At 56.0% G+C, this 27,734-nt stretch overlaps 3 protein-coding genes across 4 annotated transcripts; all 3 read left to right on the plus strand.

Moving 5' to 3' along the window:
* Positions 1 to 735: 735 nt before the first annotated feature.
* On the plus strand, positions 736 to 11,966 carry TOMM40 (translocase of outer mitochondrial membrane 40). Its single transcript, XM_082607095.1, has 9 exons — positions 736 to 1,015; positions 1,726 to 1,793; positions 2,277 to 2,369; positions 3,241 to 3,342; positions 3,992 to 4,097; positions 9,510 to 9,632; positions 9,747 to 9,823; positions 9,945 to 10,047; positions 11,300 to 11,966. The coding sequence occupies exons 1-9, from the start codon at positions 742 to 744 to the stop codon at positions 11,437 to 11,439; spliced, it is 1,086 nt and encodes a 361-aa protein (XP_082463221.1). The 5' UTR covers positions 736 to 741; the 3' UTR covers positions 11,440 to 11,966.
* A 1,830-nt stretch (positions 11,967 to 13,796) lies between these two features.
* APOE (apolipoprotein E) lies at positions 13,797 to 16,569 on the plus strand. Of its 2 annotated transcripts, XM_082606564.1 has the most exons (4): positions 13,797 to 13,887; positions 14,686 to 14,751; positions 15,236 to 15,425; positions 15,715 to 16,569. In XM_082606564.1, the coding sequence occupies exons 2-4, from the start codon at positions 14,709 to 14,711 to the stop codon at positions 16,430 to 16,432; spliced, it is 951 nt and encodes a 316-aa protein (XP_082462690.1). In that variant the 5' UTR covers positions 13,797 to 13,887; positions 14,686 to 14,708; the 3' UTR covers positions 16,433 to 16,569. The 2 variants fall into 2 exon arrangements, with proteins under 2 accessions (XP_082462690.1, XP_082462689.1); XM_082606563.1 differs by lacking the exons at positions 13,797 to 13,887; positions 14,686 to 14,751 and having other exon boundaries at positions 15,118 to 15,425.
* A 10,021-nt stretch (positions 16,570 to 26,590) lies between these two features.
* APOC4 (apolipoprotein C4) lies at positions 26,591 to 27,520 on the plus strand (the record flags this gene model as incomplete). The annotated part of the gene is made up of 3 exons (XM_082606691.1): positions 26,591 to 26,693; positions 26,980 to 27,121; positions 27,355 to 27,520. The coding sequence occupies 3 exons, from the start codon at positions 26,591 to 26,593 to the stop codon at positions 27,518 to 27,520; spliced, it is 411 nt and encodes a 136-aa protein (XP_082462817.1).
* Positions 27,521 to 27,734: the final 214 nt, after the last annotated feature.

The following is a 27,734-nucleotide window of genomic DNA, read 5'->3' on the forward strand; positions in this document are numbered from 1 at the left end:
GGGGACCGCCCCTTTGCCGCGGTGCCTGGTGGGACGCGAGGCCTGACCTTGCTGCCTAGCAGCCTCTGCCGCGCAACCCACCTTTATCCGTGTCCCTTGACCCTGGCACATTAGCCAATGAACACACAACGTTGATTACGTCACCAGGGTTCGACCCCCGTACATGCTGGAGCCAATCAGGATGCCCCAAGGGCAAAGGCCGACCAATTATCATGGCAACTTCGCTGCGGGGCGGAGTCGAAAGAGGGGCGCCTTCTGGAATGGGGCGGAGGCGATACGCCAATGGGCGTTGCAAAGTGCGCAGCACAGACCAATGGCGGGCGAGCACCGGAACCCGCGGCATCTAGAGCCAATCGGTGTGGGCTCCCCAAGCCAATGGGAAGGGGGGGAGGTGTGCTTTGACCTGTCTGCGAGTGGGAACCAACAGAAAAGGACATTCCAAAGAGGTGGGTGGAACTTTCATCCATGACTCCAATAGTAAGGCCAGACCCTGAAGCTGGTGGGCGGACCCCCGGGCCCGGTAAACCAATGGGCTAGGCGGGGCGGGGCGACGGTGGCGGCGGCGGCGGCGGCAGCGGGTTCGGTTGCGCGTGGCGCACGGGGTGGGAGCGGAGCACACCGGGAGGAGGCGCTGCCGCGCGTGAAAACGGGGCTCCGAGCAGAGGGGTGTTCGCTGGCGACTGGGCCTGGAGCCTGCGGGTCTTGACCTCTGCCCTCTGACCTTTCCCTTTGCAGGCGATCATGGGGAACGTGTTGGCCGCTAGCTCGCCGCCCGCAGGGCCGCCGCCGCCGCCTGCGCCTCCCCTCGTGGGACTGCCACCGCCTCCGCCCTCTCCTCCGGGCTTCACGCTGCCGCCGATCGGGGGCGGCCTGGGTGCTGGAGCTGGCGCAGGTCGAGGTTCCGAACGGACGCCGGGGACTGCGGCCGCCAGCGCTGGAGGGACCGGGGATGATAGGGCCTGCGGCTGCCTGCCCAACCCGGGCACGTTCGAGGAGTGCCACCGGAAGTGCAAGGGTGAGGGGCTAGGGGCCCGGCGGGCTTGTGATGGCCCGGATATCGGGGGAAGGAGGAGCACACTGAGGACCTTGGGAATTGGCACGGACCGTTGGAATCTTTTAACAGAGCGTTAGGAGTTGACGTTGGGATCGAATGGTGGCACATTGAACTTGGGGCTTAGAACGATGGGATCAAATGGTGGAACCTCAGGGTAGAATGCCAGAGCAGTAGAGAAAGCCTTAGGGACCTCAGGAGCCCCAGGAATCAGCCAAGCCAGCCTCTTGTGATTGGGAGGGAAACTGAGGCCCAAGGTCACAGTGTCAGCAAAGGGCCAGTGGAGGTGGAACCCAAAGCTTCTGGATCCTGGCTTGGAGTAATTGTGATAGCAGAAGTGGTGGCAGCAGCTTATTGAGCACCGTCCTGGCATTCAGTATGTGTTAACTCATTAAACCCTTGCAATATTTCTACGTGGTGAGCATCTTCAACTTACAGATGCTAAGTTTGACATAGATAAGGTGACTTGCCTAAGGTCACACAGGTAGTAGGTGGTGGCCCTAGAATTTGGATGCAGGCAAAGGCAAAGGCAAAGTGGGCCCCTCCACTAGGCTATTTACTGGTTGGGATCCCTGGAGAAGGGAGAGCGGGGACAGTACGAAAGAAAGGGATGAGAAATGGGTGTGTGTGTGCGTGTGTGTGTTGGAGTGTAACAGCACTTCTCTCTCCTTTAGAGCTGTTTCCTATTCAGATGGAAGGTGTCAAGCTCACAGTCAACAAAGGGTTGAGTAATCATTTCCAGGTGAGCCTTCCTGGTCCCATTATCCTCCAGAGGTCATCCCAGCCATCCCCCTGCATCTGCACGTACAACCCTTTTACTCCTCCCTAAAGGTCTGGGCTCCCTGGTACTTGGAAAGACTCAGAGACACAGTGCCGGGCTGATCACACAATGGCGGCCAGTGGTAGGGTTTAGGGACCCAGAATCCAGAGATACACCATCCCCCCTCAGCCAGCATCCAGGCAGGAAGGAAGTACCAGGTGTGTAGCCCCAGCCCCAGCCCCAGCCCCAGCCCCAGCACATCCCTTCTCTGAGTCTCTAATCCAGTCAGGCCACACCTCCCAGTCTTCATCCCCTGCCCAGCCTAGAGATGCCCTGATGGGGAAGCCAGATTGGCAAGTATCTCCCATCCCAGGCAGGAGAGGAGCTGTCCTGGGAGTGGGCTCGGCTGGGTTCCTTAGGGGGTGGCCCACAGACTTGTCACCACAGCCCTCCCTCTTCTCCCAGGTGAACCACACAGTAGCCCTCAGCACAATCGGGGAGTCCAACTACCACTTCGGGGTCACGTATGTGGGGACAAAGCAGCTGAGTCCAACAGAGGTGAGGTTCCTTTTGCCCTTCATTTACTTTATCTTCTAACAATGTAGCCAGTCAGGCGAAGAGGGCCTTGTCAGTAGGAGGCCAGGACTGCTGAGAGTGTTGGGAGGTGGAGACTGTCTCTCCAAGGTGCATCGGAACCTGGGTCATCCCTTCATCCTGACGCCCATGTCTCTGCCCAGCCCTGTGCTGGTTGAGTCTGGGGACACCAAGGTCACCAGACAGTGATGACCCAGAGTGGGCAGGGCTGAGCTGTAGATCTTGCAGGGCTTTGAAGGCCAAGCTAGGCATTTGAGCTTTCGCTAGGGGGCGCAGTAGAGCCACAGAAAGATTTAAGTGAGGGAGAGACGTGGTCAGATGAATACTTTGGAGATAGATAGCATTTCTCAGGCTGTCTGCCAAGGCTAGGTTAGGGGAGTGAAGGCAAAACTGGAGACCCGGAAGGAGGCTTGGGCAGGACACAAGAGTTGCGGGACTAAATTAGGTCTTTGATTATATTAATGATTTCCATGCAATAAATTCATTTATTCAACAAACCTTCATTGTAACCCCCATTCTGTGCCCAGCCCTGTGCTGGGGACATAGCAGCGACTGAAACAGCCATGGGGCTCACAGCCTACTGGAGAAAGGGAACAGCCTGTCCCCAGAGAGTAACAGTCCAGGGAGAGTAGGACTGAAATGGGGGAACCCAAAGGTTGTGTGAGCCCAGAGGGGAGCCTAGCTCAGCCAAGGTGGTCTTGGAGGGCTTCCTGGAGGAGGGAACCTCTTCTGAGGCTTTCTAATCCTAGGCTTCTCACCGAGGCCCATCACGCATATACTTCTATGATGCTAGACCTCTAACCTCTAACCTCTAACCCTGCCCTCTGCCCCACAGGCCTTCCCCGTGCTGGTGGGTGACATGGACAATAGTGGCAGCCTCAATGCTCAGATCATTCACCAGCTGGGCCCCGGCCTCAGGTCCAAGATGGCCATCCAGGTGAGTGGGGGTCGAGTCGGCTCCTCCCCCAGCCACCCTGAGCACCAGGCTGCCCTTGGCATTGAATCCAAGAACCCAACGCACAGTGAGGCCAAACAGACCAAAGCATCAGAGTTTGGAGCAGAGAAAGATTTATTGTAAGGACCAAGCAAGGGATACAGGTGGCTTGTGCTCTGAAGACCCAGACTCCCCCACAGTTTACACGGAAGAGTTTTTAAAGACAAATTTGGGGAATTTGGGAGGGCTGCAGGACGTGTGACTTTGTTCTGGTTGGTTGATGGTGAGGTAACAGGATGGAATGCCGGGAATCTTTTGCTCAGCCTGAAGTTACCATCCTCCACCTGGGTGGGGGGCCTTTTATATTCTTGAGAAAGAGCTAGGATTCCGCCTTATCATGGCACTATTGTTTGACTATTATTTGACTGCTTTTCCTTTGTTTCTGCTTTCCCTCACTTCCCTGATTAGAAAAGGTTTGGATTTGCCCTAGGGGAGGGTCTAGGAGGCTGAAGCCTTTTCCCTACAAACAAGAAAAGGGGGTTGGGAATGGGGACTAAAAGGCTTTTTTTTTTTTAAAGGCTTTTTGTACCTGGAAGGGCCCCATGGGGTCCTCCTCGCTTTCACCCTCACACTTGCCCCTCCCCCCCCACAGACCCAGCAGTCAAAGTTTGTGAACTGGCAGGTGGACGGGGAGTACCGGGGTTCCGACTTCACAGCGGCTGTCACCCTGGGGAACCCAGACGTCCTGGTGGGTTCAGGTAAGAGGCACGGGGCTCGGAGCGGGGGTCAAACCCCAGTCCCAGCTTTGCCAGCAAATCCATTTCTTGTGCTGGCCCTCTTCTACCATCCAACAGTCACGGGCAGGTGTGACTTCAGAACACAGAACATCAAGCCCGTAGCACTGTGGGGGAGAAAGCAGGTTCAAGTCCCAGCTCTGCCACTGGCTTAACTGCGATTGTGGGAGCTTCCATCACCCTCGTGGGCTTCAGTTTCCTCATCTGTAAAATTGGGTTGCCTCACAGGGTTGTTGAGTGGGTCATGTGTGGAGAGCCTCGAATGGGGTCAGGCATGTGATGGGTCCCAAGGAAATGAGCTGTTCTTGTTACTCCTCGTGGGGCCCTGGGGTTGCTCGGGGGCACAGAGCAGATCCCAAGGCAGGCAGAGTCCACGTGCAGCTGAGGGGAGGCAAGTAAGTCTGAGATGGAGGTGGAGGAGGAACACTGCTGTTTAGGTTGGCTGGGGGCAGGGACCAGCTGACTAATGTCTGTACTTCTGATCTCTTCAGTTTGCTTCCCCCTTTTTTATTTTTGTCTCTGAGTGTCTGCTTTTGATTTCTCTATACTCGTTTAGTGAGTTTATCGATCACGTACTCTATGTCTTCCGCGTCCAAAGGGTACGGTGGTGAACAAAGGAAAATTAGGTCTGTCCTCTGGGAGCTTCCATTCTAGTGACATAAGTAGAGCAGATGGGTGATGGAGCTGTGTGGAAAAATTACGGCCTCGGGAGGGGTGGGCAGCGTCTTGAGAGAAGGCCTCGTTACATAGGTGATAACTGAAAATGAAGACTGAAGGATGTGAGGGAAGGTGCCAAGCAAATATATGGGAAAAGAGCTTTTCAGCCGGAAGGAACAGCAAGTGCAAAGGCCCTGAGGTAGGACCCTTCACTGGAACATCAAGGAGGATTGGGGCTATAATGAATGAGGAAGGAGGGCAAGTGGTAGAAGAAGTCAGAGGATAACAGGGCCAAATCACTTAAGGCTTTGTAGAACTTTGGCCTTTACTCGGATTGAGTCTGGGACCACTGGAGAGGGATAGGATCTGACTTAGCTTCTAACAGGACCACTTGTGCTGACATGTGGAGAACAGACTACGAGGGGTTCCAGCCTGGTGGCAGGAGAGGGGGTGAGAAGCAGTCGGGGATCTGGATGTACTTTGAAGGTGGAGCGATGGGATTTGCTGCTGGGTTGGGTGTGGGAGATAAGAGGGAGGTCAGAGATGAGAGGTCAGCCTTTTTTGTCTTGAACAACTAAAAGGGTGGAGGTGGTGATTCCGGATTCTTGTGTCTGCTCTTGGCTCTGTCAGGAAGAGCAGGCTCTTGTGCGGTGAGTGCTGAGCAAAGGTATGTGAAGGTGGGAAGCCAGAATACCTGTATGCCCAGCTCCTGGAACCGTGCTGGGAACAGAGTAGGTGCTCAGAAAATACTGAGCAAAGGAGTGAGTGGTGGTCACAGCAGGTCCTGTTTTTCACCTCCTGCCGTTCGTCAGGTCCCAAGCATACTGTGTGTACCCGGTCCTTCATTCAGTCCCTCCAGGCACTGGGGATGGAGCAGTGAGCAAACGGTTCGTGGAATCCTCTCAACAGCCTTGTGGGGTAGCGCTGCCGTCATCCCCGTCTGATTGAGGCCCAGAGAGGGCAAGTAACTTCCCAAGGAGACACAGCGAGGCTGCCTCCAGAGTCCATGCTCCTCTCTAGGGCACAGGGCCCCCTGTCCCCTCAAACACTCAGCAGCATCGGCCTTTCGTGTTCCTCAGCACTGGCCTCTAGGTCCCTCCTCCCTGGAGCCCAAGGCCACCAGTGACACTCTCATCTCTTAGTTCCTACAGGTGTCCCTTCCTCCCTTGAGGGACTGATCAAAACTTCTGGCCCCAGGTCAGTGCTGAGCACATGAGTAACTGACCACTGACAGCTGGGCGCTCCACCCCCTCTGAGCCTCAGTTTCCTCATCTGTCTCATGGGCACAATTGCAGGGAGCTCACCTTGCTGAAGGAGTCAGTGGGAGAAGCTGTCAGCCCCAAGTGCGGGGCCAGACACGCCTAGTTAGGGTTCGCTCTGGGTTGGATCTCCATGCCGCCCCACATGGGCAGGGGGGATCAGGGTTCTCACAGATGAGGAAAGCAAGGCCCAGGGTGAAATCAGTCCCCCAGGATCACAGCTAGGAAGCAGCGGAGCTGGAGTTTGAATCACGGCCCAACTGAGGAGCCCCTGGTCTCACGTGGTCCCCTCCCATGGCCTCGGCCCCTCGTCTGGAGCCCCTGCTTCATTCTGAGCACCTAGCATGTCTCACTCACTCACTCACACACACACACACACACACTCTCTCTCTCTCTCTCTCTCTCTCTCTCTCTCTCTCTCTCTCTCTCTCTCTCTCTTCCCTGCCCTCACAGGGCTCCTAGGCCGGTGGGGGAGATGTTTGCCTCTAAACAAATAATCACACAGTGCCTGCATTACTGTTGGGAGAAATCCTACACTGGGAAGGTCCAGGTTGCCGTGACAGCCTATAACAGAGATCCCATCTCTCCTGGAGTGAAAGGGGCAGTGTCTAGACCGAGGCAGGTGAAGAGGAGGGCACCGCTCCCAGAAGAGGGCTCTGCGTGGACAAAGCCCCAAGGAGCGCGGTGTGGGGAGGGTGGGAAGCCGCTCTTTTGGGCCGAGGCCGAGAACCACCTGCCCTTCGGTGCCTGCCTGCCCCCCGCAGCATCTGCCCTGGGTGCCTGCCCTCCCTGCCCGAGGTGACTTTCCGCAGGGGTCCAGATGTGGCCGCAGCCCTGCTGGTTTCGGGAAAGCACCTCCTTTCCCCGGTCTGTGCTCTGCCCGTTGCCCAAGGCCTCTTTGCTCACAGACCTCTGACTCACTTTCTTTCGTTCTCATGGGGTTTTGAGCTCAACAGGTTCTTCATGGCCACTCCAGACATTGCAGAATGGCCCCTGGTTGAGAGCCACTGGCTTTCACAAAGCCCCTGCCTTGAGGAGCTCCCGGGAGAGCTGGGTGTGGACACAAGTGGGAGGAGAAAACAGAGCAGCTTAAGGAGAGAGATGCAGGAAGGGCTGGGATGCTCAAGAAAAAGGCCTGTGTGGAGATAAGCGCTGGGCAGTGAGTTGTGAAGCTCTCGGACGAAGCCTGTTTCAAAGCTGGGGACGAGCCACATGGGGCCTTGCACCTGTGCCCTGAGGAGCTGGGGTCTCCTTGGCACTGGGGAGCCATAGCGGGTTCTGGAGCAGGGAAGGGGGAGCTGAGCCAGGTATGTGCTTTAACAAGATCCCTCTGTCTGCTGCACGCGGAGTTGCTTGGAGAGTGTGAGACTGGGGCAAGAGAGCAGGCAGAGGGCTGGGGCCTGGGGAGCAGAGGGCGAGGCAGGCCCAGGAGGTGGGGGTGGGAGAGAAGTTCAGGGCCCTCGAGGCCCTCAGTTCCAATCGTGGCCAGAGACTCTTGAGCTGAAGTCCCCGTGTGACCTCTGGATGGTCACTTTTCCCTCTGTGGGCCTGAGCTTCCCCTTCTACTGAAGGAGTGGCTGCTCCTGGCCAGAGGTGTGCTGGTAATGGCTTAACAGCCAGCTCAAGGGGTAGGGGCCAGGAGGTGGATCTGTGTCATCTACGCATGGGGAGAAGCCAGCTCCAGCCCGCCCTGACCACAGCCTCCCCCAAGGTGCCTCCAGAGCTCTGGCCAGCAGCCCTCAGCCTCGCTCAGGGCCCCTGGTGGCAACCCTCACCCAGGTGTGCCTGAAGATATGAGCAGCCCGATCCTGTCGTCCCGTCCTGCCTTGCTCCCTCAAGCCGGTCCCAGTCTGTGCCTCTGATCTCTGTCTGGGAAGCGTCTTCCCGTCTCCGGTTCACACCTCATGCTCCTGTCCCCGAGGCTTCGTCCCACTCCCACCCCTGGCTCTGGGCTTTCCCTGTCCCTACCTTCCCTTCTGCTCTGGTCTCCCTCATTATGGCCGGGGGTCCATCTCTAAGCTTATGTCGCCTGTCCTCACCTGCTGTGTCTCGTCAGGTTGGGAATCTTCAGCTCCTCCACCCCTCTCCATTTCTTTTCTTTGCTTTTCTTTCTTTCTTTTTTTTTTAATATTTATTTATTTGGCTGCTTTGGGTCTTCGTTGTGGCACGCAGGATTCTCTCTAGTTGCGGCTTGTGGCGCACAGGCTCCAGAGTGCACGGGCTTAGTTGCCCCGCAGCCTGTGGGATGTTAGTTCCCTGACCAAGGATCAAACTGGCATCCTCTGCATTGGAAGGCGGATTCTTAAGCACTGGACCACCAGGGAAGTCCCCATCTGTCTGTTTCTGATTGTTTCCCTGTCTCTACAGAGATGTCTCTTGTGTTCTTTTTCTCTGTCACCACTCCCTCTGCATCCCCCACTCACTCTCTCTTCCTCCCTGGCTTTTCCTCTCCACAGAGATCACATCTGTGGCGTCTCCTCTCCTGGGCTTTCAAAGACAGACACGAATGAGTCCTTGGGCTCAAGGAATTCAGCCCAGTGGTGGAGTCATGGGTTAACAAACACTCAGGCGGCCTCAGTCAGAGCCATCCCTCCTGCCGAGGGACAGACGTAGCAAGGCCCGTCCTCCTGACTGCCGGGCGCTGGCTGTGTGCCAGGCACGCCCTGCGCACCGCACCTGCACCCGGCCCTCCTTCTCCCAACCTCATGGGGTGTCCCGTTCACAGCAAAGCGAGGCCAGTGGCCCGCGGTTACTCTACCAGCAAGTGGTAAGGCTGGGATTTGAACCCAGGTTGTCTGGCCCCCCGAGGTGTGCTCTTACCAGCCCTATCCTTCCTATTGCTCATGGTGGCATAGTGTCTCAGAGCCTGGGCTCAGGGCTTGGGGAGGCCTGGATTCTGCCCCTGATGCATCTTGTGACCATGCGGAAGTGACTTACCCCCTCAGCCTCTGTGGCTTCCTCTGTAAATGGAGACAAATCAGTGCAGAGTAGATGAGGCCCCAGGGGGCCTGGGAGGCTGACCTCAGAGCCCTGCGAACTGCTTGAGCAAGGAGCCCCAGGTGGGGCTTCCCCGCTGGCGCAGTGGTTAAAAATCCTCCTGCCAATGCAGGGGACACAGGTTCGATCCCTGGTTCGGGAAGATCTCACATGCCGCGGAGCAACTAAGCCCGTGTGCCACAACTACTGAGCCTGTGCTCTAGAGCCCGCAGGGCTTCCTGCGCTCTAGAGCCCGTGCATGGAAGCCCATGCACTGCAACGAACAGTAGCCCCCGCTTGCTGCAACTAGAGAAAGCCCGCATGCAGCAACAAAGACCCAGTGCAGCCAAAAATAAATAAATTGGTTAATTAATTAATTAATTTAAAAAAAGAGCCCGAGTGGGAGGCCCGAGGGAGCGGGAGTCCAGCTGGGCGGAAACTAACCACCGAGCCCAGAAGTAATACCTTCCCATCTCACCTGCAGGAATCCTCGTGGCCCACTACCTCCAGAGCATCACGCCGTGTCTGGCCCTGGGCGGAGAGCTGGTCTACCACCGGCGGCCTGGGGAGGAGGGCACTGTTATGTCCCTAGCTGGGAAATACACATGTGAGCCTGGGGACCCTGGACTCCTGGGTCGGAGGGAGATGGGGGAAAACCTGGGTTCCCAGATGCCGAGCCCACTTGGTAACCTGCCCCGCCCCCCACCCTGCTCTCTTACAGTGAACAACTGGTTGGCGACAGTCACGTTGGGTCAGGCGGGCATGCATGCAACATACTACCACAAAGCCAGTGACCAGGTGAGCTGGTCCAGGGACTGGCCGCGCAGGCACACGTGCTGGGTGTGGGGTGCCCGGGGCTGGCATGCCTGAGAGTTCAGCCTGGGAGGCTGACCCATGTGTGTCGCCCTGGCCCCTCCAGCTGCAGGTGGGTGTGGAGTTCGAGGCCAGCACAAGGATGCAGGACACAAGTGTCTCCTTCGGGTACCAGCTGGATCTGCCCAAGGCCAACCTCCTCTTCAAAGGTACAGGTCTCCATTTCCCTGCGTGGGAAACAGGCAAGAGGTGCCTCTGAGTGGGTATACCGGCCAGGGGAGATGGTAGAGGGCAGCGTGCCGGGCCCCCAGGTTGTCCAGGAACGCTAGTTGAGAGGGTGGATGGGCGCCTGGGCCCTGAGCTTTGCACCTACCACCCTCCGAGTGGGCCTCTCCCAGTCTGCGCACACGGCCCTCGCTTTTCTTTTTCTCATGAGTGAAAGGCAACGTGGAGCACAACCGGCCGACCCCACAGTCTCACATTAGGGAGGCTGCCCAGTCACAGCCAGATCCGGAACCTTCCCCGAGGCCGACCGACTCTAGTCTTAAGTTTCTTCTTGGGCCTCAGTGGCTCTCAGGTTTGGGGTATGTGGAGAGTGCCCTGGAAAGGCCGCTTCAGTGGGCCTGGGTCAGGGTTTCCGAAGGCAGCCAGGAGGGCCAGGAACTGGGCTTGGGGGTTTTTATTGTTGTCTTTTTTTTTTTTTTTTTGCTTCTGAAGCCCGCCTTCCCTGCCCACCTCTCGAGCCCTTGCTCTGCAGGCAGCCGGGGTCAGAGGCTGGGTTTGGGCAGCAGCGCTTCAGCTTCTCTGCTTCCTGTTCAGTGAGTTCTCAGGCTCCACCCTGTGGGGACCGCACCAGGTACTTGCACACCTGTCAGGTCCTGGGGCACAGGCCCTGGAGATTTCAGTCTTTCTTACTTTTTTTAAAAAAACTTTTATTGGAGTATAGTTGATTTACAATGTTGTGTTTCTGCTGTACAGCAAAGTCAATCAGCCATATGTATACATATCTCCACTTTTTTTTTTTAAGACTTTTTTCCCATATAGGCCATTGCAGAGTATTGAGTAGAGTTAGAGATTTCAGTCTTTCATTCAGTAGATGCTCAGCACCTGCTCTGTGCCTGGCCTTGTGCCAAGGATGCTGGGGACACAGCAGTGACCAGGCCCCTTCTCCCACCTCCACCCCCCAAGCCCCGGGGCTCACAGTGGGAGGGACAGACCCATCCCCAGAGAGCGGCGACCTGGTGTGGACAGGACTGGGATGACGGGGCCCATGGGGTGGCAGGGGGGAGGGGTCACTGAGCTCAGAGCTGAAGTACTTGGAGGGCGAGAAGAGGTTTCCGGTGGCGGGAACAGCACAGTCAGTGGCCTGGCTGGTGGTATCTGAGGTGGGCCGGAGGGCAGCTCGCGGGGATGGGGCGAGAAGCCAGCGCAAAGGCTCTTAGCACGGTTGTTCACCGATAGGTTCGGTGGACAGCAACTGGATCGTGGGCGCCACGCTGGAGAAGAAGCTCCCACCCCTGCCCCTGACGCTGGCCCTCGGGGCCTTCCTGAATCACCGAAAGAACAAGTTCCAGTGCGGCTTTGGCCTCACCATTGGCTGAGCCCCTCCTGGCCCCTGCCTTCCACGCCCTTTCTCCTTCAGATCCCACCTCCCCCTCCCCCTGCTACGGAGGGGAGACCTGAGCCCCCCTCCCCCTCCCTTCCCTCCTCCTCGGGGGTCAGGGGGGCAGCGGAAAGGAGGGGACCCATCACCCCCGCAGCTGGCGGGGGGATCCTGGAACCACAGGCACGTCAGGATTCGGAGTACCAGGGGCGGCGTGCCCGGTGGGCCTGGGGTCCAGGAAGGGATTCTGGAATCTAGGGGCGCACGGGATTCTGAGCACCAGGGGCAGAGGCGGCCAGACAACCTCAGGGAGGTGTTGGGGTGTCCCCGTGCCCCAGAGGGCCCTGGGCCCAGCCCCGAGGGGGCAGCGAGAAGAGGAGCTTCCCCATCCCCAGTCACTCCACCCCAGCCCGCTTTCCCATCCACCCTTCGGTATAAATCATGTTTATAAGTTATGGAAGAACTGGGACATTTTACAAAAAAAAAAAAAAACCTACAAAAAATATACATGGAAAAAAAGAAATGGGAGTCGTCTGGTTTCCTCCACGTGTCTGTGGTTCATTTGGTCTGACCTCCCACAGTGACTGGCAGGGGGCAAGGGAATCAAGCCGAGTCCCTGGCCAGAGCCCAGACCAGAGAGGGGAGGGGTCTGGCCAAGGTCACACAGCCACCCTGTGACCTTCCCTACAGGGGCATCACAGGCCTTCCCTCCCCAGGAGGGCATGGTCTTGTGGTCACTCAGCTTGGCCTGGCCAGCATAGCTGCATAGGACTTTGTCCCTGTGAACTGAAGCAACAGGGGTGAGGCTGTCTCTGGGTGCAGGGGTGGGGGCGGCGAGCTGGGACTCCGGGGTCTTTCCAGGTTCCCAAAGGGGCAGGGCATGAAGGAGTGTGAGGACTTTCTGATAGGAAGGTCAGAGCTTCCAAGAAGCTTCAGGAAGCATTCAAGCACCCGGATGGAGAGAGTTCAGAGTCACTCCTGCTCCAGGCAGACCAACACCCCTGAGCCTTCGCCAGACAGAGGAGCTGAAACCCCGCCTCACACACTGGGGAGGGAGGCCGCTGACCTGACCCGTGATGAGCCGTCAGGGCCCAGAGACCACCCCGCCGGCTCCCTGCCAGTGCCTGCTGAGCCCCAAGCAAATAGGCCCAGGCCTGGCTGGCACTGGGGCTCCCTTCCTGGGACCAGGCATCCAGCCTCCCCTGACCCCATGGCGTCCAGTGTTCCCACCCCCTCAGAGGACCAGGAGTGAATCCCAGCTCCTCCAGTTCGTCCAGTGTGGCTTTACCATACACCTCAATCCTGAATCTCGTCTCAATTCTGTTCCCCATCTGTGTAACAGCTGGGGTTCATGTCACCGAGGTGCTAAGGAGGGAGGGGACAGTAAGCGCCCACTGTGGCCCGTCACAGAAGTTAACTCCAGCTCAGGGCCTGCTGTTTGCCAGGAACTGCTCTCAGTACTTCCTACGTATAGTAGCCTGTTGCTTCGCCGAACGATGGTGTTAGGTGCAACCGTTTTCCCGGTTTTGTGGACCAAGAAACTGGATGTTCAGAGAGGCTAGGTCATTTGCTCAAGGTCACACAGATGGCAACCGGCAGAGCCTGGATTCAGGCCCGGACAGTTTGGTTCCGGAGTCCAGAGTCCTAACCAGGCAACACGAATGCTTTAAGCCCTGCGGAAGGTACAACATGCAGGCGATTCCTGCAATCCATGATGCTTGTGTTGGGGAGAAATGCTGGGTTTCCAAGTCACAGATGGGGAAGGGGACTCAGGCATTCACCTGTGCCCAAGGTCACAGCCCAAGAGGGAGCTAGGGTTAACACCCAGGTTTCACTCTCGAAGCCTGGGCTTTTAGCAGATGCCTTACACTGTCCCCGGAACTCCCATCCCGTTTCTGTCTGGGCCTCCAGCTCCCTTCTCCCCCAACCCAGAGATCCCGGACCGCAGCCCCGCTCCTTCCTCGGACCCAGGATTTTGGGCCCCCAGGCCTTTCCTCAAATTCTATTCATCCATCCGCTTGAAAAGAGAGGGACAGGGAATGTGTGTTCAAGAGAGGGACAGGGAATGGGTGTTCAAGAGAGGGACAGGGAATGGGTGTTCTGGGCAGCTGCCTGCTCCTTCCCCTTCCATGCCCAGCACCCTGCCCCCAACTCACCCACCCACCAGAATGGAGGAAGGCGCCTGAGTTACTGGGTGAGATGTCATCTCTTTTCACGGAGGCTGGGAGTGGGAGCTGCTAGCCTCCAAGCCCCACCTCCCTCCGCCTCCCTGCTGTGTGTGAAGGGGGAGGACAGCCCACCTCGTGACCTGACAGGGGCTGGCCCAGCTTGCCCTAGATCTGGAGGAGTGGGCGGGGCAGGGGGAGCCCTATAACTGGACGAACCTGGGATCCCTGACTCCTACTCAGCCCCGGAGGAAGCGAAGGACACTATTCCCCAGGAGCGGGTGAGAAGCAGAGCTGGGGGCACGAAGTCCAGCTCAGGGCTTCTGTGGGGGACGGGCTGGGGGTGCAGGGCGGGGAGGAGGAGGTGGTGGTCCTACGCCTGGGCCAGGACAGAAGCAGGAGCAGGGGATGAGGCCAGAGGCAGGAGACTGGACCTAGAAGAAGCGTGAGCAGCAGGGGCATCCCGTCTGGGCTGGAAGGTGGGGTCAGGGGAGCAGCTGGACCTGTAGGAAAACCAGACGAGCCATAGCAAGAGCCCACCAATTGTCACTGTCGTTTATTGAGCACCTACTGGGTGCCCCCATCATCCTAAGATCTCCGTTAATGGGAGGCGCAGGGGTGGCGGCGACCAGGGGTGGGGGCAGGGTAGCTAGAGCGTCGGTTGAAGGACTTTAAAATGAGGATTAAATTAGCGAATATGTGGAAGATACCGTTTAGATGTGAAGTTGGAGCTTAGAATGTGAAGCTACAGTGAGGAATGCGAGGTTGGAACTTAGAAAGTCCAGCTGGGGCTCACAGGGAACTCCGGGGTGGAGGGGAGGGTGGGGCGAGTGGAATTTGAACCCTGGGAGAGAGGGATAGAATTTTTGGCAGAGACCACCTGACGATGGGGAGATAGGAGAAGACAATGAGGGAATTAAATAGACAATGAAGGGGCCGGGCTGCTTGGTAACTTTGTGATTGGATTAGGCTGATGCAGATATGGGGTGCAAGGCTTTGAGGGCCGAGACCTGATGGGGCGGGGCTCTGAGTGGGAGGAGTCCCCACTGCTGTTGAGTGACAATGTCTCCCTCCCCCAGGTTGGCCAATCGCAAGCCAGAAAATGAAAGTTCTGTGGGTCGCCTTGGTGATCACGCTCCTGGCAGGTATGGGGGCGGGGTTTGCTTAGGTTCCTTGCCCCTCCCCCTCCCATCCTCAGCTGTACCCCTTGCCCTCTTCCCGTCCCTGGGTCCCCTCTTTTGCTGGTCTATCTCCCCAGGTCTGAGGTCTCTCTGACATTCACTCGTTCTGAGCAGCTGTTTTATTCGCTCTGAGCCTCAGTTTCCCCATCCTTAAAATGAGAGTTGTAACAGTTTCTAATCCATTGCTGTCCGGCAGGTAGTGAGCCGTAGTTAAGTGTCAGCTGCGATTAGTTTTATTCTCCCTCACCCCAGCATGGCGGTGCATGGAACACACAGTCGATGCTTGCCAAGTGATTAAAACACGCTGAGTGTCCTTCCACCTCCTCCCTGCCCACCGGTGCTCTGATGAAGCCCACCAGCCTTTGTGGAGCACCTACTCTGTACCAGGTACTGTGTGCCTGGAGGGGACAGAGGAGGACCCTGACTGCTGTGAACTTGCTCCGTGCAGGATGCCAGGCAGAAGTGGAGCCAGAGCCGGAGCCCGAGGTGCAGCTGGGGCAGCAGTGGCCCGGGTGGCAGGGCAGCCAGCCCTGGGAGCAGGCGCTGGGCCGCTTCTGGGATTACCTGCGCTGGGTGCAGACATTGTCTGACCAGGTGCAGGAGGAACTGCTCAGCACCCAGGTCATGCAGGAACTGACGTGAGTGCCCCTGCCCTGGCCCCTGACCCTCCTGGTGGGCAGTGCATTCTGGACCCTCAGCCTCCAGTGGTCTGGGTTTCTTTCTGTTCCCATCACCAACTCTTGGTGGTCTGGATCTCTCTTCACTTCTTGCTTTCTTTCCCTTTTTAGCTCTTGGCTTTACCTCTCTTTGATTCTGTTTTTCGACCCTTCCTGTCTCTGGCATGTTCCTCTCCATCTCTCTCTCCATCAGCTCAGGATTCCTGTTTCTCTCTCTTCACGCCCATGCTCCCTCCTTCTCGCCCCTCAGGGTGCTGATGGATGAGACCATAAAGGAAGTGAAGGCCTATAGGGAGGAGCTGGAGGGGCAGCTGGGCCCCATGGCCCAGGAGACGCAGGCCCGTGTGTCCAAGGAGCTGCAGGCAGCGCAGGCCCGGCTGGCCTCTGACATGGAGGACGTGCGCAGCCGCCTGGCGCAGTACCGCAGCGAGGTGCAGGCCATGATGGGCCAGACCACCGACGAGCTGCGTGGCCGCCTGGCCTCCCACCTGCGCAAGCTGCGCAAACGGCTGCTCCGCGACGCCGAGGACCTGCAGAAGCGCCTGGCCGTGTACCGCGCGGGGGCGCTCGAGGGCTCAGAGCGCAGCGTGAGCGCCATCCGCGAGCGCCTCGAGCCCCTGGTGGAGCAGGGCCGAGCGCGGGCCGCCACCGTGGGAACCCTGGCCAGCCAGACGCTGAGGGAGCGCGCCGAGGCCTGGCACCAGAAACTGCGCGGGCGGGTGGAGGAGATGGGCACCCAGGCCCGGGACCACCTGGAGGAGATGCGGGAGCAGCTGGAGGAGGTGCGCGCCAAGATGGAGGAGCAGGGCAGCCAGATGCGCCTGCAGGCGGAGGCCTTCCAGGCCCGCCTCAGGAGCTGGTTCGAGCCCCTGGTGGAAGACATGCAGCGCCAGTGGGCTGAGCTGGTGGAGAAGGTGCAGTTGGCCATGGCCACCAGCCCCACCACTGCGCCCAGCGAGAATCACTGAGTGCCCGCGCATCCCTCTGGGAGGCCCCACTCCTGCGCCGGCCCCATGTCCCCCCAGCCTACAGGAGGCCCTGTCCCTGCCCCAGCTGTCCTCCCGGTGGGCCCTAGCGTAATAAAGTTTCATCAAGCTTCACGGCAGCTGCTGGGCATCCGTGTGTGATTTCTCACAGCTCAAGCCTCAGTTTCTCGTTCCTTCCCCCACACCGGCCACGCGGCGCTCCGTCCTGCCCCCTCTGCCTGTGTGTGTCTGTTTCTTTGTCTCTTCGAAGTCTGTCTTTGCTTCCTTCTGCTCCTTTCTGAGCCTCCTTTTTTCTTCCATCTCTGCTCACAACTGCTCACTCTCTTCCCTGCCTCTCTTACCCTTCTGTCTCTGAGACGTGGTTCTGGAACCAATCCACCGGTGGGTTAAACCCTACGGTTGCCCCTGACTACTGTGGGCAAAAAAGCAACGTCTCTGAGGGATTTCCCTGGCCGTCCGGTGGTTAAGGGGATGCGGGTTTGATCCCTGGTTGGGGAACTAAGATCCCACATGCCCGTGGGGCAACTGAGCCCCGTGCTCCACGGTGGGATCTCCCACGTGTGGCCAAAATAAAATAAAATTAATTAATTAATATTTAAAAAATAAAAAAGCAACCTCTCTGAGCCTCCAGTGGCCCAGCTTCACAATACCTGCTTCATAGCCGTGTGACTCAAAAGACCTAAGATTGCTGTCATTAATTGTGAGCCATTTTCACTTTTTTTTTTTTCCACTCTCATTCTCCCTCCTGTCTAATCTAATTCGGCTTTCTTCCCTCTCCTGGGCTTTGTCTCCGTCCTGCTGTCCCAGAGAGGCTTTGTTTTTCTGGCTTCCTCTTTTCCTTCGCCTCTATCTTTTATCTCTCCCTCCTCCAGTGTCTCTTGCCCCTGGCCCTGCTTATTTCTTTTTTCCCCTCTTCATCCGGGTTTGTCCCTGCCACCATTTTGTTGCATGTGGACCCTCTGTCTTTCTCCCCTCATTCTTGTTCCTTCTCTCCTCCGGCTGGCTGGTTAGCCTCTGGTCTACCCTGACGAGCCTACTGAGTGCTGGGTTCAGGCTGCCGGGTTCGGGCTGCCGAGAGAGGCACGCTCTGCGAGGGTCTGCAGCAGCCCCCTTGGTGTTTAGGGCTGGACAGTCCAGTTGGAAATTGACACACAGAGAAGCGTGGCTGGAGCCTGCAGATGCCGGGCGCGCTCCCCTCTCACGTCCTCAGTTCTCCGAGGAGCAGAACAAGGTTCCCATCACAGGGACGGGCCAGGACTTGTGTCTCCCAGGCCGACCTCTGCCTGCTTTGGCTCCAACACACTCTGCACTCCGAGCTCGCCCAAGCTGCCTCGCTTGCGCTTGTGGAATCAGGCTCCTCCCCCCCACCAGATGATTCACCCTTGGGGCCGAGTAAGGAGGGGAGGTTATCTGTGGGCTCAGAGGCAGGGGGCCTAGTCCCACTCAAGTTTCTGCTGACTCACTGTGCCCAGGACCTGGGGCCAAGTCCCCTGAACCTGTTTCCCAGATGTCAGTGAGGGCGGGGGCGTCAGCCATATTGCCCACTTGAAGACCTGAATCTTGAATTCGGTATGAAGCCAGCTAAACGGAGAGGGTGTCCCGCCTCACTGCAGCAGCCCCCCACCCTGGTTAGTTTTGTGAAAGGAGGCTGGAACGGGGTGCTGTGGGGTGGAGGCTGACCCCAGCAGGGATCCAGAGAGACAGCCTGAAGTCCAGGAAGGGGAGGGAGGAGATGACGGACAAAGAAGGGGAGGACACTTAGAGCCTCTCGCTGAGCCGTTGAATGTTCTTGGCTACCCCTCAGTTGCCCCATCTGTAAACAGAAACTCCTATAGCTGACATGAAGATGAGATTGGCAAACTGAAGTCGGCGTTCTGGTCTCGTGGGGTGGGGTGAGGAGGTGAGGGGACATTTGGGGGATGTGTGGGGAACACTGGGGGCTCACAGAGGAAGCAGATGTCTGGGAAGGCTGCTGAGGGGCCAACAGGGATTGGCAGCATGGAGCTGGCCAGAGGGCTGTTGCAATCCCGCCAGGGTGGTGTCTGTGCTTCCCTTTCACAACCATCCCCCTCACCCCAAGGCTGATACGTGCGTGTGGGGACACGAGGCCAGCCAACCTGGAGTCTGGGGCCAGGGCCACCCTCCCCCAGCGGCTAGGGTTCATTAGCAGTCAAAGGCAGCTGGATGGGACTTCCCTGGTGGCGCAGTGGTTAAGTAATCCGCCTGCCAATGCAGGGGACATGGGTTCGAACCCTGGTCCGGGAAGATCCCACATGCCGCAGGGCAACTAAACCCGTGCACCACAACTACTGAGCCTCCGTGTCACAACTACTGAAGCCTGCGCGCCTAGAGCCCGCGCTCCGCAACAAGAGAAACCACCGCAATGAGAAGCCCGCGCACCACAACGAAGAGTAGCCCCTGCTCGCCACAGCTAGAGAAAGCCTGTGTGCAGCAACGAAGACCCGATGCAGCCAAAACAAAAAGGCAGCTGGGAGGAAGAGGGACGGCAGCCCCGAGGGACTGATGTGGTGGAAGGAAAGGGCGGTGGTGCTCGGTGTGCGGAGCGGCCAGAGAGGGTGCACAAGAGCAGATGGAGCCTTTACAGGGGCCCTGGAGGCTTGGACAGTGGGGAAGCAGAGAGAAGGGAGTTTCTGGTGGAGTGGTTGGAGGGGCGCACATCGGGAGCCTGGCAGCTGAGGTTTTGCACTTTTGACAGGTTGAAAAGGCTTCCCTCGTGGCTCAGTGATAAAGAATACGCCTGCCAGTGCAGGGGCCATGGGTTCGAGCCCTGGTCCGGGAAGATCCCACATGCTGCAGAGCAACTAAGCCCGTGAGCCACAGCTACTGAGCCCACGAGCCACAACTACTGAGCCCACACGCCACAACTACTGAAGTCCATGTGCCTAGAGCCCATGCTCCACAAGAGAAGCCACCGCAGTGAGAAGCCCACACACTGCAACGAAGAGTAGACCCCACTCGCTGCAACTAGAGAAAGCCCACACACAGCAACGAAGACCCAAGGCAGCCAAAAATAAATAAATTAAATAAATTAAAAAAAAAAAAAAAAAAAGACCTCTGTCCAAAAGGGAGATTGGGGAAAGAGAAGATCTAGTATGAGAGTGACGCTGGAGGTGGCATGGGGTGGGCAGCAGTGTGGAGGCAGACTGTGTGACCCCAGATTCCTCTGAGCTGAAGAGGCCTGCTAAGAAGGGGGAGGGGACTGTAGAGGTGGCCTGGGGACACAGTGTGAATTGAGTTAGTGAGTTATTGAGAGTTAACGAGAGACACCCCCTGAGGCTGGGAGAAAGGCATGAAGCAGGCAAGACCCGTAAGGGAAGAGGGCCACAGGGAGAGGGGGAAGGCTGTCCCCTGAGTGGGGAAGGGACTCTGGCAGCTTGAGGTCCCCAACAGTCAGGGAAAGTTGGAGGTGCAGGTGCTGAAGAGCAAGATGCTTTGGGCCTAAGGCTTCAGCCCTGTGCCCCACCTGGTCCCCACCACCACGAGGGAGGGGTGAAGGAAGAGAGCTGGGTGGGCACAGGGAGGCAGGTGGCCAGGTGAGGCTTAGGGTGAGGGAGATTAACTTGACCATCCCCCCTACCCCCCCCAACCCTGCCTCAAAAAGATCCCGGACCAGGTCACCCAAGCCGGCCTCAGTGCCCAGGAAGGACCATTCGGAGTGCCTCTCTGGCCCCACCCCACCACAAGGTTCATTCTGTCCCTCCTGGTCCTGATGGTGGCTCTCTTTGTGGTTTTGGGAGGTGAAAGTGGGATGGGACACTGAGAGTTTGAGATTTGGAAGAGTGAAGCTATCATGGGCCTGGGGCACAGGCTTAGAGGACCCTTGAGAACTCTGGGGCCCCTTCTGTGCCCTGGTTCCCATATCATCCCCCAATTGCCCCCATCTCTACCCGCTCAGGTGGGTCTCAGCGTTCTCTAAAGGCTAGTCCAGAGGGTGGCAATCTGCCCAGGGGATCCCTAGCAACCGATGACGTATTCAGTCTTGCTCCTCCGGGATTGGCTGTCTTGCTTTTACAGCCTTGAAAGGGCGGGGGACCAGTCCAGTGCTGAGAGCAAGGCAATTCTCAGTCAGCACCTTGAGCCTGATCTGGTGGTTCTGGTACCCCTCGCCGCATTCTAACACCATGACCCCCAGAAACACATTCAAGGATCTCCTTTCCCATCCCTGGAATCTCATCCTAAAGGGCTTCCATTTTGGAAATTTTTGCACACTTGCCCCTCTTCTGGGCACTCTCAGCCCCAGCCCAGGCAGCCCCAGGCCTCATCAGATTCCTTTCCATCATCAGAGGAGTAACGTGGTTGAAACAAGTCGTGAAGACAACAGAGCGAGTTGCGTTGAGATATTTAACGCAACGAAATTGAGATATTCAAAAAAGAAAACAACAACAACAAATCGAGATTCACATACCATAATTGTCACCCTTTGAACGTGTACAATTCAATGATTGTTGGTATATTTGCAAAGTTTGCAGCCATCACCACTATCTAATTCCACAACATTTCATCACCCCAAGAGGGAACATTACACCCTTTAACCCTCACTCCCATCCCCTTCTCCCCAAGGCAGGGCAACCACTAATCTGCTTTCTGTCTCTATAGATTACCCAATTCTGGACATTACATATGAATGGAATCATATAACATGTGGTCTTGGGGCTTCCCTGGTGGCGCAGTGGTTAAGAATCCGCCTGCCAGTGCAGGGGACACAGGTTCGATCCCTGGTCCGGGAAGATCCCACATTCCACGGAGCAACTAAGCCCGTGTGCCACAACTACTGAGCCTGTGCTCTAGAACCCATGCTCTGCAACAAGAGAAGCCACTGCAGTGAGAAGTCCACACACCACAATGAAGAGTAGCCCCCCTCGCCGCAACTAGAGAAAGCCTGCGCGCAGCAACCAAGACACAACACAGCCAAAAATTAATTAATTAATTAATTAATATTAAAAAAAAAGAATCACCTTGGGAGTTTTTAAAATTAAAAAGACTGCTGTGTGTTATATGAAAGTTATTATGAGAATAAATCCTAAGAGTTCTCATCACAAAATTTTTTTTGTATTTCTTTAATATGAAATGATGGATGTTTAATAAACTTGTATGTAAGTCAAATCCTTATGCTGTACACCTAAAACTTATACAGTGCTGTATGTCAATTTTAACTCAATAAAATTGGAAGAGAAAAAAAGCTAAACAGAGTTACCATATGACCCAGCAGTTGCATTCCTAAGTCTCTATCCAAAAGAACTGCAAACACGTTCACAACAAAAACTTGTACACAACTCTTCGTAGCACTATTATTCATAATAGCCAAAAAGTGGAAAATAGCCAAAAAATACCCATCAACTGATGAATGAATAAATAAATCTATACAGTGTTTGTATATCCACAGTATATCTATATAGGTACAGATACAGTGTATACGGTGGAATATTATTCAGCCATAAAAAGGAACAAAGCACTGGGAATTCCCTGGTGGTCCAGTGGTTAGGACTCCGAGCTCTCACTGCCGAGGGTCCAGGTTTGATCCCTGGTCTGGGAACTAAAATCCCATAAGCCTCGCAGTGAGGACAAAAAAAAAAGAGAGAGAAAAAAAAGAAAGAGAGATCAGAGCACTGACACACACTACAACACGGGTGAACCATGAAAACTTCATATTAAGTGAAAGAAGCCAGTCACAAAAGACCACTTTTTTTTTAATTTTTATTTTTTTTAATTTTAATTTTTGGCTGCATTGGGTATTCGTTGCTGTATGCTGGTTTTCTCTGGTTGTGTCGAGCGGGGGCTACTCTTCATTGTGGTGCACAGGCTTCTCATTGCAGTGGCTTCTCTTGTTGTGGAGCACGGGCTCTAAGAGCGCAAGCTTCAGTAATTGTGGCACGCGGGCTCAGTAGTTGTGGCACATGGGCTTAGTTGCTCCGCGGCATGTGGGATCTTCCCGGGCCAGGGCTCGAACCCATGTCCCCTGCATTGGCAGGTGGATTCTTAACCACTGTACCACCAGGGAAGCCCCAAGACCACATGTTATATGATTCCATTCATGTGTAATGTCCAAAATTGGGTAATCTATAGAGACAGAAAGCAGATTAGTGGTTGCCCTGCCTTGGGGAGAAGGGGGTGGGAGTGAGGGTTAAAGAGTGTGGGGTTTCCTTTCGGGGTGATGAAATGTTGTGGAATTAGATAGTGGTGATGGCTGCAAACTTTGCAAATATACCAAAAATCATTGAATTGTACACCTTCAAAGGGTGACAATTATGGTATGTGGACATCTCAATTTTTTGTTGTTGTTTTTTGTTTTTTTTTGAATATCTCAATTTTAAAAAAATGAATGGAGATCTTCCAGACAAAGGCAGAAAGAAGAGATAAATGAGGGGATTAGCAACCTCTCTTCCACCCCCCGACTTCCCTGCCACAACCCAGAGCAGCCAGGGAGGTGAGTGGTGAGGGATGCTGGAAGGGAGGTGGCTGCAGGGATTCAGGGGAGAGGGGATGGGGTCCAGACTGAGGCAGGGACCCCGGTGTGGAGAGAGTGATTTGGGAGTCTGGTGGTGGGACTGATGATCTTGTGGACACAGAGGTGCAGGCTCAGAGATGCTACCTGTCCCCACACACACATGCTGGGGTCTCAAGGCCCACCGCTCCCAACCCCCAGTCCCTCCTTGTGACCTCTCTGCCCCCACCTCCCAACTGCTGTTGTTTTTGGGCTGCCTCTGAGGTCCACCCTGAACGACCTTCAGCCCATTCCTGCCCTGGATAACAGATGGGCAAACACTGCAAGCAGCAAACAGCTCATGCTGACCTTGGAGCCAGGGCAGGGTCAGAGACCTTTTCCCCCCTCCCCCGGGCCGACCCAACCCTGACCCTGCTTCAACCTCTTTCTTGCTCTCTAGAATTGGGGTGGGGAGGTGAGGGCAGAGGTCGTTCCTGGCTTAGCTAGCCAGAAACGGCTAGCTAAGTATGAAAGGGCTGGGTTCAGATTCACCACTTGGTGGCTGGGGAGGCCCACCCCCACAGCCTCAGTTTCCTTATATGTAAAATGGGAATGAAAAAGATGCCCACTTTATAAGGTCTGACGTTAATTCAGGGAGTTAATGCGCTGAAGCCTTGCGGTGGCACCTGATGCGTAGTGAGCGCTCAGGAAGCACAAGCTTAATAAATAGCAGCTGGCGTTGACAGCACGGCTTTGCTGCCTGTCTCTTGTTGCTCGAGGCACTTTAGGTAAATGACCTGCTTTACTCTCCTGTGTAGGAACGTAGTCCATGACTCCGGTTCCTGGACGGAGAAACAGGCCCAGAGACATTAAGCAACATACACCAGGTCACACAGCAGGAAGGAGGTGGAGCCAGACTGTGAACCCAACACCATGCTGCTTCTCCTAAGACCATGCAAAGTGGGTGTTTCCTTTTTCTTTTGTTATTATGGTAAAATACATAACATCAAGTTTACCATTTTAACCATTTTTAGGTGTACGGTTCAGTGGCATTGAGTACATTCACAATCTTGTGCAACCATTACCACTATCCATTTCCAGAATGTTTTCAGCATCCCAAACAGAAACTCCAGGAGATTTTATTTTGCTGATTAGTGTCAGTGAGGAACTCCAGGGAACATTCGTAGAGCAACTACTGTGTGCTAGAGCCCACGCTGGGGCCATTGGAATGGACAGCATTCTTCTGGAAGCCTCTGCATTTGTCCTGTACAATCATCCAGGTTGTGGCCAAAGTGGGGTTGTCAGATTCACCACATAAAAATATGGGACGTGGGACTTCCCTGGTAGTCTAGTGGTTAAAAATCTGCCTTCCAATGCAGAGGATGCGGTTCGATCCCTGGTCGGGGAACTAAGATCCCACGTGCTGCAGGGCAACTAAGCCCGTGCGCCGCCATGAAAGATCCCACATGCCGCAACTAAGACCCAAGGCAGCCAAAAATAAATAAATAAATATTGAAAAAAATATATAGGATGCCTAGTTAGATTTGAATTTCAGATACACAACAAATAAATAATAGTAAAACTCCCAAATATTGCATGGGACATACTCACACTAAAAATAGATTCATGGGACTTCCCTCGCGGTCCAACGGTTAGGACTCTGTGCTTCCACTGCAGGGGGCCCGGGTTCAATCCCTGGTTGGGGAACTAAGATGCTGCATGCTGTGCATGCCCCCCCCCCCAGTTTTTAAAAATAAATCAATTAATTTAAAAAGGTTCATTATTTATCTGACATTCAAATGTCACAGGGTGTCCTGTATTTTATCTGGCAACCTTAGAGCAAGGAATCCAGCCCATGGTTCCCTGGCTAAACTGTGCACCCTGGCTCATGGCTGGGTCCTCCAGGAGAAAAAGGCTCATTTTCTTTCTGTCTGGTGTTTGGCCCAAGCCTGATGTTGACAACCTCTCACTAAGCTCTCCCTCACAGGGCCTCACCCAGCCTTCATGTGGACTCTGGGAGGCAGGCACTTACTACCATCCCCATTTTACAGATGAAAACACTGAGCCCAGAGAAGGGAATGTATGTGCCCTGGTCATGCAGTGAAGGTGTGTCTGGCCCTGTAGTCCAGTGGCCAGTGGATCTCAGAGACAAAAGAAATAATAATAAACAGGTCTGATCTGTGAGCACCTGTGTTGCCAGACTCCACGTTAAGAATTTCCCTTGGGGACTTCCCTGGTGGCACAGTGGTTAAGAATCCGCCTGCCAATGCAGGGGACATGGGTTCGATCCCTGGTCTGGGAAGATCCCACATGCTGCGGAGCAACTAAGCCCGTGTGCCACAACTACTGAGCCTGTGCTCTAGACCCCACGAGCCACAACTACTGAGCCCGCGTGCTACAACTACTGAAACTTGTGCACCTAGAGCCCGTGCTCCGCAACAAGAGAAGCGACCACAATGAGAAGCCCGCGCACCACAATGAAGAGTAGCCCCCGCTCACCACAACTAGAGAAAGCCTGCGTCAGCAGCGAAGACCCAACGCAGCCAAAAAAAAAAGAATTTCCCTTGTTATCACGTCATTTAATTAATGTCCTAAAGTATGGGTTGTAGACCCGTTTTACGGAGGAGGAAACTGAGGCCCAAAAGAGGGTCTGTCACACGAGGTGGAGCCAGAATTTGAACCCAGTTCAGCACAGGAGGCTAATCTTCCCCTGTCAGTTTAGGGTGGTGGGAGGGTAGGAAGGAGAAAGGAAGGAGGCCAGGAGGGGCGGGCGTGGCCTTGGATCATCACTGTCACCTGGGTCCCTCTCTCTCTGAAGTCCCTGCCAAGGGGCGTGGGGAGGTGGCCAGGGGAGGGCTCTGCTCAGTGCAGCCTCCCCTTCCCCCAGCTCAGAGAGCTGAGCACAGAGGGCCAGAGGCCCCCAGAAATGTTGTTCCCTGGATGCAGATCCCGGGCCCTGTCCTCCCTCTGCTTCTGCATCCTGGTCCTGGCCTGTGTCGTGGGTGAGGAGGAGTGGGTGGGCGGGTCTGAGGACCCCGATGCAGCATGGGGTGTGAGTGTGACCGGCTGTGAGGCGTGTAGCTGTGCGTGTGTGTCTGGGAGTGTGTGTCAGGGGCGGCCATGTGTGAACAGTGTACACGGGGTTGGTACAGATGACAATGATCATGAATATGCATTTGTGCGTGTGTCAGCAGACGAGTATGCAGTCATGGTAAACGTGTAAGTCTGTGAACATGCATTTGTATGCTTGTGTGCACATGTGTGTCTTTAGGGGGTATTTATGCAAAAGATTTGACAGTCTGGGCATGTGGAAGGGTGTCTGTCTGTACTGGTGTGTGAGTATGTCTGGGTTCTGCACATGTATTTAATTTGTGTATATATATATATATATATATATGCAGTGCATCCGATGTGCAGGAAACCGGTCCAAGTGCCTTCTACATGTTAACCCCTAACTCTCACAATAACCCTATAAGCTAGGACCTGTCATTATCCCATTCTACAGAAGGGGAAACTGAGTCTTGAAGAGGTTAAGTCATTGGCCAAGGGCACACCACACGTCACATGGGTTCCTCTGTACACACGTGTACCCGTGTGATGGCTGGTCTCTGTAGGTGAGGCTTTGCCCAGGTGCATGGGTGCTGGACAGACAGGTGTGTGTGATTCCTGGCAGAACCCCTGGCCCACCAGCCCGACACATGGCCTTGCCAACCTCCATCCCCGGGGGCATCCTTCACTGCCTGCGGAGGTTGTTCAGACCGTGTGGGAGTCACAGGAGAATAGAGGGGGCGGCAAGTTCAGGTAGTGAGGGAGGCATCAGGAGTGGGGCAGGGGGCAGAGAGGCGGCGTTACAGACCGCGGAAGGAAACCCCAGGCAGACGCAGGGGTGACGGGGCTCCCGGGCTCAGAGGGTGAAAGGAGATGACCGCTGGCTGAAGGGGGGTGAGGGGTCAGAGGGACATAGAAGGCGATGAGAGGACCGGCAAGGGGCCACCAGGAGCCACGGTGACGGTGAGCTTGGAGGGAAAGGGAGATAGAAGGGTTCTGGGGTCCCAGCCATCCCAAGTTGCCCTCTGATCCCATCTAGCATGTCAGCAAGAAGGGCCTGGGGGAACCTCGAGTCCCCCGCCAGAGCCGGCCAGTAGTTCCTGGAGCCTGGTTCCGGGCAAGGTGAAGGAGTGGATGGAGCCGCTGGTGACCAGGACAAGAGAGAGTTGGCAGTGGTTCTGGTGCGCGTGCGCAGAACGGGGCTGGGGGCCTGAGTCTGAGGGAAGAGGGGCAGGGCCGGAACTCGTGGGTTCCCAGGGAGCAGGACAGGGCGGGGGCTGGGCTGTGACCCCTGGGTCCCAGAGGGGTAGAGGGTAAGAGGTGAGAGCAGGGACTCCTGGGTCAGAGGGAGGAAGGGGTCAACGGGGCAGAAGTCTCGGGGGGGTAGCTGGGGTCTCCACTCTGATGTCCACAGGGGCCCCAGGGCCTTCCAGGGCTTTGTGCAGACCTACTATGATGACCACCTGAGGGGCCTGGGTTCCCACACCCAGGCCTGGCTCCAAAGCTCCAAGGACAGCCTCCTGAACAAGGCCTACAACCTGTGTCCCCAGCTGCTCTGCGGGGACAGCTACTGGGATTAAAGTGCTCACAGCCTCCGCAATAAAGAAGTTCTCCTCTGTGTCCCTGTCCCTCCTGTGTCCCAGTCCTGGATGCTGCCAGAGATAACCCCACCCCATCCGCTCCCCCGCCCCAGGTTGAGGAGTAGAGGAAGTGACACGTGGCAGGGGAGTGACAGTGGGGGTGGGGGAAGGAGTGGGGGGTGGGGGAAGGAGTGGGGGCCGGGGTGGGGGGAAT

This window comes from Mesoplodon mirus (assembly GCF_964341445.2).
Source record: "Mesoplodon mirus genome assembly, chromosome: 19".
Lineage (NCBI taxonomy): Eukaryota > Metazoa > Chordata > Mammalia > Artiodactyla > Ziphiidae > Mesoplodon > Mesoplodon mirus.

Bases quoted from the DNA above. Each gene is read 5' to 3' on its own strand.
- APOE (XM_082606563.1), top strand. From the start codon at position 15,133: ATGAAGCCCACCAGCCTTTGTGGAGCACCTACTCTGTACCAGGTACTG. The intron at 15,426-15,714 runs GTGAGTGCCCCT...CTCGCCCCTCAG, and splicing joins CAGGTCATGCAGGAACTGAC to GGTGCTGATGGATGAGACCA.
- TOMM40 (XM_082607095.1), top strand. From the start codon at position 742: ATGGGGAACGTGTTGGCCGCTAGCTCGCCGCCCGCAGGGCCGCCGCCG. The intron at 1,794-2,276 runs GTGAGCCTTCCT...CTCTTCTCCCAG, and splicing joins GGTTGAGTAATCATTTCCAG to GTGAACCACACAGTAGCCCT. The intron at 10,048-11,299 runs GTACAGGTCTCC...GTTCACCGATAG, and splicing joins GGCCAACCTCCTCTTCAAAG to GTTCGGTGGACAGCAACTGG.